Genomic DNA, 15,402 nt, shown 5'->3' with positions numbered 1-15,402 from the left:
AGGGCGAAATTGAATCCTGCTCTCATTATGCTACTTAAAATGTGGAATTAGCATCAAAAGTATTGTTTAGTTTTGAATATGGAATCTGTATTGCTTCCCTTATATCAATTACTTTCTATTGGGATGTGCAAGTAGGGCATTTGCGTTGTAATTTTTACACTGATTCCTTTTTTGCTGGGCTATGAGTCTTCCGTTGAAACAGAATACAAACAAATAAAACGCAAACAAGTGAAGAGGAGCTTTCAGCAATTTGGAATAGGGTTGGGTGGAGAGGCTCAAGCAATGATTGTTGGTGCAAGAATAGGGATGTTACATTTTCCGACTTTGGAGGTTCTGGAGGATGTTGCCGGACTACAATCCCCATCATCCACGATCTTTGGCCAGGCTGGCTGAGGCTGATGGGAGTTGGAGTCCAACAACAACTGAAGGGCAAGAGACTCCTCATCCAGGGACTAGACCAGTGTTTCCCAAACTTAGGCTTCCAGCTGTTTTTGGACTACAATTCCCACCATCCCTACCTAGTAGGACCAGTGGTCGGGGATGATGGGAACTGTAGTCCCAAAACAGCTGGAGATCCAAGCTTGGGAAATACTGGGCTAGACTCTTCAGAGAAAGAGTCCAAGAGGGGCGAGCAAGTGGGGAGGATGCCACCACACCCCACAAACTCACCCGGAACAGAAAGGAAACTTACGGTGAGAAAATGGCCGAAAAGGCCACAAAACGACTATTCCAGCTGAACGAACCCCTAACCCTCTCTAACCTTTATACTATTCAAACCAAGGTTTGACTGCAATGGTGCATTAAATGTATGGTGCAAACATGACCTTAACCAAGATTATTCCAGCAGTGGGTTTTTTTAAACAGCGTCTCAGATAAATTATGCGAAATACCAAAGCCCTTTTCAGAAGCTTTGTGGGACCTCACCCTTCCTTCCCCTCCCCCCACATAGGAGCATTCGCACTTCCCTCCTTGGCAGTCTAGCTACATGCGGACAACCACGACAAGCCTACCTTGTTTCTGCAGTTAAAGTGAGAACATTATTCAAGTAGTCCCTCATCCAGGCGGAAACGGCTAACACAGTGACGGACATCAACTGAAATAAAACAGGGATTTTATTTAGCAAACACAATTTAGAGCAGACTCAATTATTAAAACAGCATTACAGGCAGTGTGCACCGTTGCACAGAACATCCCCCCCCCTCACTTAGTGCTGTGAGCAGATGTGTTGCTAAAGTATTACTTCTCTAAACATGGCAATCTGCTCCTTTCCAATTTACTAATACTTTGGAAGAGCGAGTTTCTCAACGGAGCCGTTTCCAAACTGGCTGCTCTCCCCAAAACTGCGCACCTCGGGGACCCGGTAAGCTTTGAGGTTTTATTTTCTGCTTGTTGTAAGATTAATAACTCCAGCAGAGATTTCATAAGTGAAATCCACAAGGTACCATGATACGTTTTCCTTCAGACTACTGGCTTTGAGAGACCACTATGTGTATAATTATCGGATTACTCAGGGGAGGGGAGAAATCCTCACTCAAGCTGGCATGTATGGAGAAAGCCACTTGTGTGATTGAAGCTGAATGAATAATATGCAGCTCATCAGAGGCCTGAACTAGGTTAAGATGATGGAGTGTAATAGGATCAATTCCAGCTGTTGAAAAGGTTTTGCCAACTTCTGAACACTCACAGTTTGGTTATCAAACGTGGGCAATCAGGAAAAGCAAAACTAACTTAAGATTTCATATTTTAAACTATACGTGATTTAAAAAACCATAGAATTTCAGAATTTGACGGGGCCGTGGAAGTCACCAAATCCCACCCCTTGCTGAGCATAGCAATCTTGTGGCTAAAAGGACTTAAAGTACTCAACTTGATAGAAAGAAAATATACATCGTATTTTTCGCTCTATAAGACGCACCAGACCATAAGACGCACCTAGTTTTTGGAGGAGGAAAACAAGAAAAAAAATACTCTGAATCCCAGAAGCCAGAACAGCAAGAGCGATCACTGTGCAGCGAAAGCAGCGATCCCTCTTGCTGTTCTGGCTTCTGGGATAGCTGCGCAGCCTGCATTTGCTCCATAAGACGCATACACATTTCCCCTTACTTTTTAGGAGGGAAAAAGTGAGTCTTACAGAGCAAAAAATACGGTAAACAGGCACATTCACAATACTGAAATACAGTGTTCGAAACTCCCATTCTTCTAGGCACATTTTGTGACAGGGAATTTCACACGAGCAGTTTCTGAGATCTGGGCGCAGTACCACGCCTGAAATTTCCGATTAAAACGGCAGAGTGGAAGGAAAGGAGGACCTTTTTCTGCTTCCTCGCTTCCAGCTACTCTCCGAAGACTGGAGAAGAGACCCTCTTAAGAATATTAGGGGGGTGGGCAGGGGAAAGACTAGACCATGTGAAAAATGAACATAATATTTTAGCTGCAGTGCATTCATTTTCAGCTTCGTATTCTTGTTATAAAAAAGCGCGCCTAGACATTTTGTTGTTGTGCCCATAAGCTCAGTTTAAGGTGCCATTTAGCTCCTAGCTTTCGTATCTCAGTTTCTAACACTGCTGAAGGAGTAACTAAGGATGTGGCCATGACATTTTTAATTTCGAGCCACAAAAAAAGGACCATATAAACACACCCATTCTGGAAGAGGATCAAATTGAGCTTTCATAATCTCCATTTAGGGAGGCTTGAAGGAAAGTGATTACCTCATCATTTGCTATTATTATTGGTCATTAAATTTATATACAGCCCTTCACCCGATGGTCATAGGGCAGTTTACAAAATTAACCTCCTTCAGAACTGGGACACGGATATAGCATCAAAAGAGTAGCCTGATCTTAGATAAAGAATGGAAGCAACTGAAGGTTGCTATTGCTATTTGTTTTCTTCTTCTTTTTTTCAATACAATATTTTATTGGTTTTTTTCCATATTACATCACAATATAAATAAACCAAAGCCATCACCATATCCTCCCCATCCCCCCATATATCCATTAATCAAACCTAATATTCTTTTGTCCCTCCCCCGTTTCCCTCAGATACTTTACATTTTAATCTAGGCATATTAGCATATCTTTTTTTGAGCAATGTTTTACCATATATTCATCAAAACATTCCCACTCCTTTTTTAATTTTTGATTCGATTGGTTTCTTATAATAGCTGTTAGTTTTGCCGGAGTTAAGTATTCATTTAGTTTACAAATCCATTCCTCCCTTTAGGGTAGAGTTTGTGACTTCCACATAGCAGCAGTCACTACTCTAGCTGCTGTACTTGCATATAAGAAGATTCTTTTTCCCCTCCGTGGTATCTCTTCCCCTATCAGTCCAAGGAGATATACCTCTGTTTTTTTTATTATTGATATTTTCAACATCTTCTTTAATTCTTCTTGTATTACTGTCCAAAATTTCTTAATTTCCTCACACCTCCACCACTATTGCTATTTTTTTTCCAATGCTTCTATGCAACCCTTCTCCCCCTACCCAAAGAAGCGTATATAATATATGCAGATCTTAAGACTGTGGGTCCTGCACCCACATTTAAGAATCCAAAGAAACGTGCAGGATCAGACATTTCCCTGTCCGCTTTCCAACTCTAACCATAATATTCATGTTCTTAATTAGGCTTTAAATCAGATCCTGATCACTCATTAATTCTGTAAGCATTAATTATCGGGAGGGGCCTGGAGAGGGAGTCTGGCATAGCTCCATGATTTTCCTGAACAGCTATGGGATTGCAACATGATAGATCTACATAGGCTCATGGCAGTTGGTTTGTACATTGCGCATGTAACAGTGGCTGGAAAATAGCCTAATTCTTATTACTAGATTTCGGGGGGCAATCTACAAGTCTATTCTGAGGCTGTGAGGTCAACAAGTCCACACCATGTAAATGGCCATTATTCATCATACGAACCCACCAATGACCCAGCTCTCTTTAGAAAGAGCAGCACATGGACTCGGGATCTGGTGGAAACCAAAAGATGACCAAAAGTGCAAGAGATGGCGGGTGCAAGCTATGTGGGGGATTTGGAGATCTCTTTGGAGAAGCCTGGGTGCTTGACGTGATCTACCTATCAAAAACCAAAATCGCCTTTTATCGATTTTATCTAGCCTCTATGGAAATAAAATCCGCAAGTTTCATCGATATCTCTTTAGCCCCCTTAAACCACCCCCACCAACTTTGCTTTAAAGAAAGATAAGCACAGACCTATCGGTTTATCTGGCCTCTGTCGCTGAGCAGTTAACAGCATCAAACTATGACAACGGCACAAAAGGTTTCCAGCTGTAACTTCTAATTGCGTCCACGACGCAAACGATTAAGAAACAGCTCTGCTATCTCAAGCAGCGCCGCTTTATTTTTTACTCTCCGTTCCCTCCAAAAGCAAAGGAAAACAAAGGGGTGACACTGAGTTGCTGGACGAGCAACTATTAATTACATTCGGCAGCAGGCTACACCACAAGCAGCTATGCGGAAGACAGAAGAACCCTGTATATATTTGAGGCAAGAATGTCAGAGGAGCAAAGGAACAGCTGCAACTAGAACCATGCTCCTTGGCGTGGAGTTCCAGCTACAAAACTGACAAGCTCACGCTGGCGCGTATGAAGGCGTTCATCCCACATCAAGACTCCTCGTCCACTTTTTGCTTCCAGCCTTTTCTTCCTTCCTTGGCACAAAAATGGGCACAAGGCCCTGGAATGACAATGCAAATGGGCATGAAGGCGTAGCCCATGGGTAGGCAAACTAAGGCCCGGGGGCCGAATCCAGCCCAATCGCCTTCTAAATCCGGCCCGCGGATGGTCTGGGAATCAACGTGTCTTTACATGAATAGAATGTGTCCTTTTATTTAAAATGCATCTCTGGGTTATTTGTGGGGCCTGCCTGGTGTTTTTACATGAGTAGAATGTGTGCTTTTATTTAAAATGCATCTCTCAGTTATTTGCAGGGCATTGGAATTCGTTGTTTCCCCCCCAAAAAAATATAGTCCGGACCCTCCACGAAGTCTGAGGGACAGTGGATCGGCCCCCTGCTGAAAAAGTTTGCTGACCCCTGGCGTAGCCTCTCTTCACCCTCTCACAGTGCCAGTGAAACCTTGTTTTGTCTCCTGAGGGAGGCGTTCGATATACAGTGGCACTTCTAGATGTGAACAGGATCCGTTCCGGAGCCCCGTTCACATCTAGAAGCAAACGTAACCCGTGTCCGCGCCTCTGCGCGGGTCACGTTTCGGCGCTTCTGTGCATGCACGTGACGTCATTTTGAGCACCTGCGCATGCGCAAGCGGCGAAACCCAGAAGTAACGCGCTCCGTTACTTCCGGGTTGCCGCGGAGCGCAACTCAAATGTGCTCATCCCGAAGCGCATTCAACCCGAGGTATGACTGTACACAACAAGTTAGCTTTTGGGCCACACATACTTCTGCTTGTGGGGCAGAAGAAGATCTAGCCAACCCCTAAGTACGACCCCTGCGTTTGGCCTCCATCTCATGGAAAGCGATGGTGCCAACTCTTAGGGGCCACAGGCCCCCCAATAAAACATTGGAGGGGACATCCAAATGATGTGCATGCGCCACATCTTGTGATCGATTATGGGGAAAGGCTTACCTGGGCCCTCACAACGTTTTATTCAAGTTGGCACCTCTGATGGTAGGGAACTTCTGATCCCAGCCTCTTTGCACATGCCCACATGTCAAATACCTGAAAAGGCCTTTTTTATTTTTTTATTTCAGAAAATGTATACACATTGGTAAAAAAACATAAAACAAAAAAACCTTGAAGTGGTTTACAGAAAGATAAAAAAAAAAGACCAAGGAAATGTTACAACTATACATGCAAACGTTAAAATTTTACTTGAAAACATACAAATGTTAAAATACTCTCAATCATAACAGGCTCCTAAATGGCTTTACAGAATCTAATTCACTTATTCTGAAACTGATAAATTAAGAGAGGAATGTTCTCAATTCAGCAGAAATATTTCTGTGGAGAATTTTATACAGTATAGAAGAAATTCATTCTGGTGGTGATTCTTTCAGCATGGATTTTTGTTGTTGTTGTTGTTTTAAAAAGTTTTGTTTCATGATTTACTTGGCTTTTGTATTATTTGTTAGGTGCCTTAAAGTGGGGTGTTTTTTAAAATATATATATAGCGATGAGGATTAAAAATTTAAAAATGCATATTTTACATTCTTCCCTTAATAATTGGTTCTATGGAGGCTGTGATTTTGTACTTTTTTTTTGTATTTTGCTTAACAGTTGGTTGATGGTATTAATTTTGACTGATTTAATACTTGCTTGCCTGAAGGTGTCCTCTATGGGAAGGGATGTCCAGCCCAAGTCCAGTTTAAAGATAAGGAACCATAAGAAGGCAGAGGAGGGCTCATCAACAGTTGTTGTTGTTGTTGTTTAGTCAATTAGTCGTGTCCGACTCTTCATCACCCCAAAACAGGCACCAGAGGCTCCTGGTTGCCCCCAAGATTTGGGGGGGGGGGGGCAGCGCAGATCATGTGACATCACACACACCTCCCAACCTCATGCAAGTCTGTGTAGCCTTCTGCAACATTGCACTGGGCCCCTCTCAACATGGGGGGAGGAGGGCTGGGCCCCCTTCAAGCAAATATTGAGGGGGCTGAAGACCCCTCAGCCCCCAGAGTTGGCATGCCTGGCACACCCATAGCTCATCTTGTCACAGTTTTACCCATTATATCAGACGCTCCAAGTGTCCCTATTTTCCAGGGACAGCCCCGGATTTACAAAAGCCGCCCCGGTTTCTGATTTGATCCCGGAATGCCCCGCTTTTCCTTAGTACGTTTCTATTTTCATTCGAGAAATGTTGGAGGGTATGGTAGGACGTTCCTATTTTCATCAGATAAATATTGAATGGGTATCTGACTATGAGCCATCTGAAGGCAACTCTGTAGAGGGAAGGTTTTTTTTAACGTTTAATGTTTTATTGCATTTATTATATATGTTGGAAGCTGCCAAGAGTGGCTGGGGTAACCAAGACAGACAGGTGGGGTATTATTATTATTATTATTATTATTATGGAATAGGACGTTCCTATTTTCATCAGAGAAATGTTGGAGGGTATGTTATATCGATATATAGTGTATTCAAATTTTGGTAATCATTTCTAAAATTTGCATCTATCCATATAAATTAGCATAGGCATGCTTTATGTAGATTGGTTTTCTCTTCCATCCTCTTTTTCCAGTGATGTATTTCTTCTTTGTGGGCTCCCAAGTGTGTGACAATCGTATTGTATACCTGTCTTCTTTGCTCCATGAATCCCCTTCTCTTTTCTAAAATTCTCCTTTCTAAAGTTCCTTTTTCTTCTTCTTAGCAATGGCGCCAGTCTAGCAATCTCCCTCTGACCTGCCCCTTTTCCTTCCTTCCATCCTTTCTTTCTGCTTCCTTTCTTTCAACAAAACATATTTATAGAGAGAGAGAGAGAGAGAGAGAGAGAGAGAGAGAGAGAGAGAGAAAGGAGATAACATTCTTCCTTTTTTCTCCAACCAACAGCATTTTGGTAAGCTCTAGCAAAATATTTTTCGTGGCATGCTTCTCTGCACAATACAATTTGTGAGCATACTGAGCAGCAGAAATTTCCCCAGTCATATTGCTTTTCATGTTGGGACTGCATTATCTTACTATTCCGCCGCTTTTGAAAAGTGAGGTTAAAGCAGCAGCATGAAACAAGTAGGAGCTGCACACTTACATAAGATGAAGGGAACTAGCTCACTTGCAGGAGTTTGATCCCTTTGCTATGACTAAAATGTCATTTCTCTCTGACATTACCACAGAGCTGCTTAACTGTCATCAGTTCATCTGTTTTTGCTCTAAGGTAAGGACTGCCATAGGAATAATTGCGATGGAAAGCACACTTTCCGGGTGCGTTGCTGTTACGGAATTGTTTGGGGGGCATTGATTTTAATTAACTAATCTGTTATCACATTTCTGTACTGCTCTTCATCACATTTGTCCTAATCTTTGTTGTCAATGGACTTTCTTGTGTTTTTTTTAGGTATTGAGTTTTCATTTTTCTACATATCAAATTAAACATTTTACAAACTTTGAAACATCCAATGACTTCCCTTTTTCTCCTTCCATGGTTCATATTTCCCTTTCCTGCATATTTTACTATAACCATTCAAATCAGTTTTCCACTTTTACATCAAACAAATATTATTTACTCTGTTGAATTTATTGAACGCTGCCAGCGTTTTGAGCTGTGTAAAATTATTTTCCATATATTCAATAAATATTTTCCATTCTACTTTAAGTTGCTTTTTTTTTTTAGTTTCTTTCCCCCTCGTCATATGGATTCAAATATTTCTTTTTGCAATTTGAAGGTCTGTGGGCTATCAATAAACTTGAACAGGCTTGCAATATTAGTGGCTGGGTAGGTGGATATAGTACTGAGTTTGCAGAACGTACCAGTTTAGAACATTTTTTCTGGAAAATACAGAGAGGCATAAGCATTAGCAGTTACAGGCAGTTTAGAAAAGAAACTGAAGGAGAAACATAATTCAGCATTTTCAATCCTGGCTCTTCAATTGATGGCAGTTGGTCTACTGACCTTAAGACTAAAAGGTTACTAAGCTAAACATCTGTACTGATGTGCACAGCTTTCCCATAGCATTTGTGGAAACTAATATCCCTTTCACGACGAAAAAGCTCTCCTCCTTTCAAAACAATGCTCTACTAGCCTAAGGTTGCTTGGGAATTCTTGTCCAACCAAGTCTGTAGACAGATATCTAATATAATTTACAGATTTGGGGTCAGCCAATGCTGAAGTTAACTTTTAAGACGGGCCCTTTCAAGTGTTGTGTTAATTACAAAAGGCATCTGGAACTATGAAGGGATAAATATCAGAACAGAGATGTTTCTTCCCAATATTAATTTTGGTAGAAATTTAGCAGAGAGCTGGAGCAGCAGGCAGGTAGGATGCAACATGGGATTTAACAAAATAATGGCGTGAGACAATTCCCTATGAACACATACGCTGTCTCTGAAATGTGACAAACTCAGCATCCTATACCCTTTTAAAAATGTGGCTCTTTTCTGGGGTTTGTGTGTTATTGGGTTGTTGTTTTTATTCTGATTATATATGTTGTGATCTTTTCTGTGAACCAGCCTGAGACCTCCGGGTATAGGGCGGTATATAAACGCTAATAATAATAATAATAATAATGCTCTCTAGGCTACACTGAAGTCAATATATAGCTAGCTAGATAATTTTAAAATTTGCGCGTTCAGACCCAGAAACCTCCCCCCTAAATTAATTCACACTTGACTCAAATTTTGGTTTTGGTTTTTGGCAGAATTTAGGCCACAACTTTATTGATTACCCAAAGTGAATGGTTGCATAGGCTCTGGTTTGACTAGCTTCCTAACCCAGGGTTCCAGCATCGGTCAGCCAAGGGTGAATACCTGGATAAGCGGAAAGCCAGGAATGGGCCAACTCCACCACCCAAATGTCCCCCTGGACTCAGGCACGGGCACAACCCCCTCTCAGGGGTTGATCAAACCATCGAGTCCCTGGATTCCTTTAAGGGAATACCCTTCACATAGGGATGGCGAGACCGCTCTCCCATCCCTATCTCCTGAACTAGTGCCTATCCACAACCTTACAAGTTGTGACGATTTGCTACGTGGCAGGCAAAACCCAAATGGCAACAGCCAAGTGAGGAAGATTCCTGCCATGCCCCTGTCCCAATGACAGACAACACACAACGGCATAGCAAGGTCAAGCACAAAGCCCAAAAGTAGGGAGAGGTGGGCGGGTGTTCCGAATGCACGCACCAAAAGAGGAAGCTCTGGGTCACGTGCATGGGCATAAATAGGTCCCTTGAACCATTTAGACTGCGTCCCATTGGCCAGATTGCACCCAGTTTTGAGGGACCTACCAATCGGGTGTTGTGGCTGACCATTCGTACCCACCCACAACACAGGGTGCCGGTTTTCCAGGTCTCACCTTCCTCTTTAAGGAAGGACCCGATGTATCTAAAACAGGTTTCTTCTATATTGCATACAACATTCTTCACAGAAATCTTTCCACTGAATCGAGAATATTCCTCTCCTGTTTACCAGTTCTGGGACAAGTAAATTAAGTTTCTGTTAAGTCACTTAGGAGACTTCTATGACTGGTAAGGCACAGTAGCCCTCTTTAGCATTTGATCCAAGAGGGCACCAGGTTGGCAAACGCTGGAAACCCCATTCTAAAATCTTTCCCATGATTTGCAAAACCACCCAAAATGAGTGCATTTACATACCCTCCAACACAGGGGCATCCCAACATTTCTCCAATGAAAATTGGGGTGATCTATTCCATGCCCTCCATAATTTCTCTGATGAAAATGGGGACATCCTAAGGAAAAGCGGGACATTTCGGGATCAAATCAGAAACCGGGATGGCTTCTGTAGATCTGAAACTGTCCCTGGAAAATAGGCACACTTGGAGGCTCTGTGTTTAGTTTTTATTTTGAGAAGTATTTTTATTTTGAGAAGTAGTTGTGAGACATCTGCAATAATCTGTCAGTTTTGGAGACACTGCAAATTTATACTCAGCAGCATATTATCTGTATTTGTTATGCAGAGCCAGAACCACAAATGTGGGAATAGTGTTCAGGGTAATACCCCCCACTCTGAAGGAGAAGGAAAAACTGGTTACTACCCAGCAGAAGATGACATATAAGTGGAAGTCATCTGGCATCTGGATTATATATTCAATATGCACTTTTGGCTTTTGACTGCAAGGGAAAAAACACATCAGCCCACACAGCATCTGTGCTTCTAATATAATTTGTTCTTCTCAACACTTCCTCCTACTGAATGTTGAAGATTTCCAGACGAATCTGTCTTGCTCTGGGTCCCCAAACCACACACTCCGCAATTACACAGGAGTTGGGTTAATTTACAAGATAAAAATGCAGAAGGCACTCTCTGCTTTCTTCTCAGTATGCAGAATTAAAGCAGGCATTCAGCAAAACAAGGAGCTCCAACTCCTACACAAAAAGTAATGTGTGCATTGACAACACAGGAATTTCCCCTCAAAGCACGTCAATAAATCAGAATCGTGAGCCCCTCTGCCTTACAAATTGAAATTTGCTCCCTATTATCGAAGCCTCAGTCCAACTATTGCTTGTACTGGATCCCAAACACTGTGGTTCAGTAGCTCTGATACTGAAAAAACAATTCCCTCACAAACTCGGCCTTTCATGTCCTATTTTACAAGCAGAGGAAAACTCCTCGTGCACAACAGGGAATCCCCAATAATAGGAAGAATATTTCCCGTCATAGAAGAGAACAGGAAGTCCCTGTGCATGCTGGACTTATGCCCACATCCCTTGGGTGCAATCCAGCAAAAAGTTTGAAATCCATTCGTCTTATGCTCCAAACCAATTCACAAATTCGGCAAATTACATTTCAGAATCTTCCTGGAGGTGTGCCGTTTTAAACTGGAGCTGAAGGAATTACCTTTTTTAAAAAAGTCACTGCACAAAAATTACACCCCGTACACAGAAACCTAGTGCATAAGGAACTGGGCTAAAGTAGAAACACTCGCATCTGGTGAGCTATCAGAGATTTGTTTTGTTCTTTTTAGAATGTAAACCCGCACCTGCAATCTGCTGCAATATAGTGGCAAGAAAAAATTTACACTCCATGATTTTGCTGAACATCTCACTCATGTATAATTACCATCAAATTGGGGGGACCGAAGAGCACAGCTAAGTGCTTTTAAAAAAAAAATATTGAGACTTACTCAAAGATATACAAAAATACCTACCCATTATCTTTTTATAATATACTGAGATAAAACAGCTACTTAGTCTTATAGGAGAACAAAGCCAGAAGGGAGAAAAAACAAAGGAACAGAAAGCAAGAAAAAAGGAATAGAAAGAAGAATATAGCTAAGTGCTTAAGGCTGCAGCTCTGGACACATTTTCCTGGGAGTAAACCCCACGGAACACAACAGGACTTATTTCTGAGTTGCCATGTCCAGGATTGCACCGTTCCATTTACATTGGTGGGACACACCTAGCTTTCTGTGCCAGCCGACCACAATCAACTGCAGGAGAATAGGAAGTGGAAGCAGAGCTATTGAAAATGGAAATTATTCCTTGCTTGTGTGAGCTTTCCTTTCATAGCCAACAATGGGCACTCTGTATCCTGACAACCTCCGGATGGTGGGCATTATGTGGAACCAAGTTTTACTAAAACCAGTGAACTTATTTCTATGTAATGTGTTGATAGGTAAAGGTAAAGGGACCCCTGACCATTAGGTCCAGTCATGGCCGACTCTGGGGTTGCGGCGCTCATCTCGCTTTACTGGCCAAGGGAGCCGGCGTACAGCTTCTGGATCATGTGGCCAGCATGACTAAGCCGCTTCTGGCGAACCAGAGCAGCGCACGTAAACGCCGTTTATCTTCCTGTCGGAGTGGTACCTATTTATCTACTTGCACTGGTGTGCTTTTGAACTGCTAGGTTGGCAGGAGCAGGGATCGAGCAACGGGAGCTCACCCCGTCGCGGGGATTCGAACCGCCAACCTTCTGATTGGCAAGTCCTAGACTCTGTGGTTTAACCCACAGCACCACCCGCATCCCTAATGTGTTGATAGTCAGCACTTATATTTAACTGCATCTGTAAGCCTGCTTAATGGGATGCAGGTGGCCCTATCTTTCTCTGGAATGTGCCCATTACACAAATCACATTAATTTCTATGAAACTTATTTAAGTGTAAACTTGTTATGAGCTTCCAGATAAAACTCAGGGATGTTGAAGCAAGCTTTACTGAAATAAATGGAATTTACATTCCAGCAAAGTGTTTGAGATCAAGGTGATAGTCTAAGGTAATCAAACCATATTGAAGTTTCTGAGAGAGCACGGAAGACCATTAAAAAAAAAACAGCATCATGTGCGACTTAAAATGCCAATATATCAATAATGTTAAGATCCAAAAAGTATCTGTAGGTATCAGTTGTGGTATAATATAAACACAACAGTAACCAATTCAACATTTTCTGCTTGTTACAGTCGACTGACCAAATCACTTCTGGTTTCATTTTAAACCATCAGAATGTTATATAGCCATCACCATGAAATTGCTACTTTACATTTTTTGCTTGATACGCCAGCCTCCGTGATTGCCTTGAAAATAAGTGATGAAGCCACACAGACCAGCATTACGTTTTCAAGCTACATTTCCTCACTTTAAATCAGATATTTGCTTAATTGTATTTATGCCAAAAAAAAACCACCCAAAACTAGCAGATACTTTACAAAGTTGGTGCTTTAATGGAGACATTTTTTTAAAATGTTGTAGCCTAAATGAAAAACATACAAAATATATATTGCTAGCCATGACACTGGAGCAAACTGCAGGCTACAGTTTCATCATTTTTTTATTTTCTCTTGCTTGCTTGCTCTTATATCCTGCATGTTGTTCCCAAGGAATCTACCATCCAGACAATGACCAGATCTAGATCTGCTTAGCTTTTGTGAAGTGATAGCCTTACATGTGATCTCAGACTATACCCTGGGACCCAGGATATTTTTGCACACACATTTTCCCATTGTACTCTGCTTCCAACTTACAACAGGCAAAATACCTTAGCAGTAAGATAAGGCAAAAGTGAATGGCACTAACTACTAAAAAACTACTTCAATTCACAGCAATGCGCCCATTTCAATGATGACCAAACAACCAACAAGAGTGCTGTTTTGCCTTAGCTAGCCAGCTTGTCTGGGGTGGCCAAGACAGATAACCAGCTTACCGCTTAGTAATGCTTTCTGACACATGGCAGCTTAGTCACCTGTATTACTGCAAACCTGGTATAAACTAGGAATGAGGTGGGAAACTGGTTCCATTTAAATTTTAGCTCACATGGAACAGGAAACCATGGTTTCTGCTAAAATACTATACTGTACTGAGTGTCAGAAGAATTGATGCATTTGAATTATGGTGCTGGAGGAGACTCTTGAGAGTCCCATGGACTGCAAGAAGATCAAACCTATCCATTCTGAAGGAAATCAGCCCTGAGTGCTCACTGGAAGGACAGATCCTGAAGCTGAGGCTCCAGTACTTTGGCCACCTCATGACAAGAGAAGACTCCCTGGAAAAGACCCTGGTGCTGGGAAAGATTGAGGGTACAAGGAGAAGGGGACGACAGAGGACGAGATGGTTGGACAGTGTTCTCGAAACTACCAGCACGAGTTTGACCAAACTGCAGGAGGCAGTAGAAGACAGGAGTGCCTGGTGTGCTCTGGTCCATGGGGTCACGAAGAGTTGGACACAACTAAATGACTAAACAACAATTGAGTCTCAGGTTCTCACATATACAAACAGATCCCTTATGAAGCAGAGAAGCATTCCATTTTAAACTACCCACGGAGCCCTGTGGTGTATCCAAAATTTGGGACACTATGATTTGTTTAAAGCTGGCATGCTCTGGCCGATGGGGTCATGAAGAGTCGGGCATGACTAAACTACTAAGCAACAACAGCAATGGTTTGTCAACTAGCCAGGATCTGAAACCAGAGTTTAACCCAGCTTGATCTCACCAACTATAATTCAAGCAAACCAAAGTTCCCCACATCTGGACATCACAGGGAACTCTGGTTAGCAGAAATGTTCCATCAACCTAGGAAAAGAGGAGGGCAGGAGAGGGGATTAAAATAGTGAGGGTTTTGCCAGGTTTTCCATTACATCTGAACCAAACTAAAGTGTCAGAAAGTGAAGTCAGATACAGAAGGCTTCTCCATCAGAAGACATCAAAGGCCAAGTCCGGAAATTGTGTTACTTTATCTCATGTTGTACAAAATGGTATGGTTTTCACAGGAAAGCGGTAGGGAGATACCCAAAGGAGTAGTGGGTTTTTCAAACTTTGATAGAGGTCATATCTGGCTCAGAATCTTTATTCCCAGTGGAACTATCTATCCAAATTAAGCCAGACTTGGCTCAAGCAGGAGTGCTGCATGCTGTCGATTGTGTTGATCTTTCCAAACTCTCCAAATCCTGCGTAATTCTTCTGGCTGATTTTGGATATGAAACAGCCTGATGCTGCTCCTCAGCAATAGTATGTCACTGGCAAATTTAACACAGAAGCTACACAGTCACAAATACACAGGGGTCATAAGGACTGAAGCCTGCCAAATGGTAGCAGCTTCGCATTTGAACATCTGCTTCGTTTGCGGGCGGCTGCAAAACAATCTGGTTTTGTATGTGACGCTGCAGAACACAACCAGAAGGTGGGAGCTGTCGCCCACCCAATTTTTCCTTTTAAATGTCACAATGCACACAGGATTCATGGAAACAAAATTTTTAAAATCCTTCCAGTAGCACCTTAGAGACCAACTAAGTTTGTTATTGGTATGAGCTTTTGTGTGCATGCATACTTCTTCAGA

The 15,402-nt window shown here is 42.2% G+C and overlaps 1 protein-coding gene across 4 annotated transcripts in view; it reads right to left on the bottom strand.

Annotated features, from left to right (window-relative positions):
* The window catches only part of TSPAN12 (tetraspanin 12), an 86,212-nt gene that overhangs the window by 57,201 nt on the left and 13,609 nt on the right, over positions 1-15,402 (bottom strand). For all 4 annotated transcript variants that reach the window (XM_053407348.1, XM_053407346.1, XM_053407345.1 and 1 more), the window contains exon 3: positions 1,011-1,093. In XM_053407348.1, coding sequence (XP_053263323.1) covers positions 1,011-1,093 — 83 coding nt within the window. The remainder of the gene's footprint in view (positions 1-1,010; positions 1,094-15,402) is intronic.

This window comes from Podarcis raffonei, chromosome 10 (genome assembly GCF_027172205.1).
Source record: "Podarcis raffonei isolate rPodRaf1 chromosome 10, rPodRaf1.pri, whole genome shotgun sequence".
Classification (NCBI taxonomy): Eukaryota; Metazoa; Chordata; class Lepidosauria; order Squamata; family Lacertidae; genus Podarcis; species Podarcis raffonei.
Note: the sequence above shows the minus strand (reverse complement) of the source record. Positions and strands in the feature narration are given on the sequence as shown.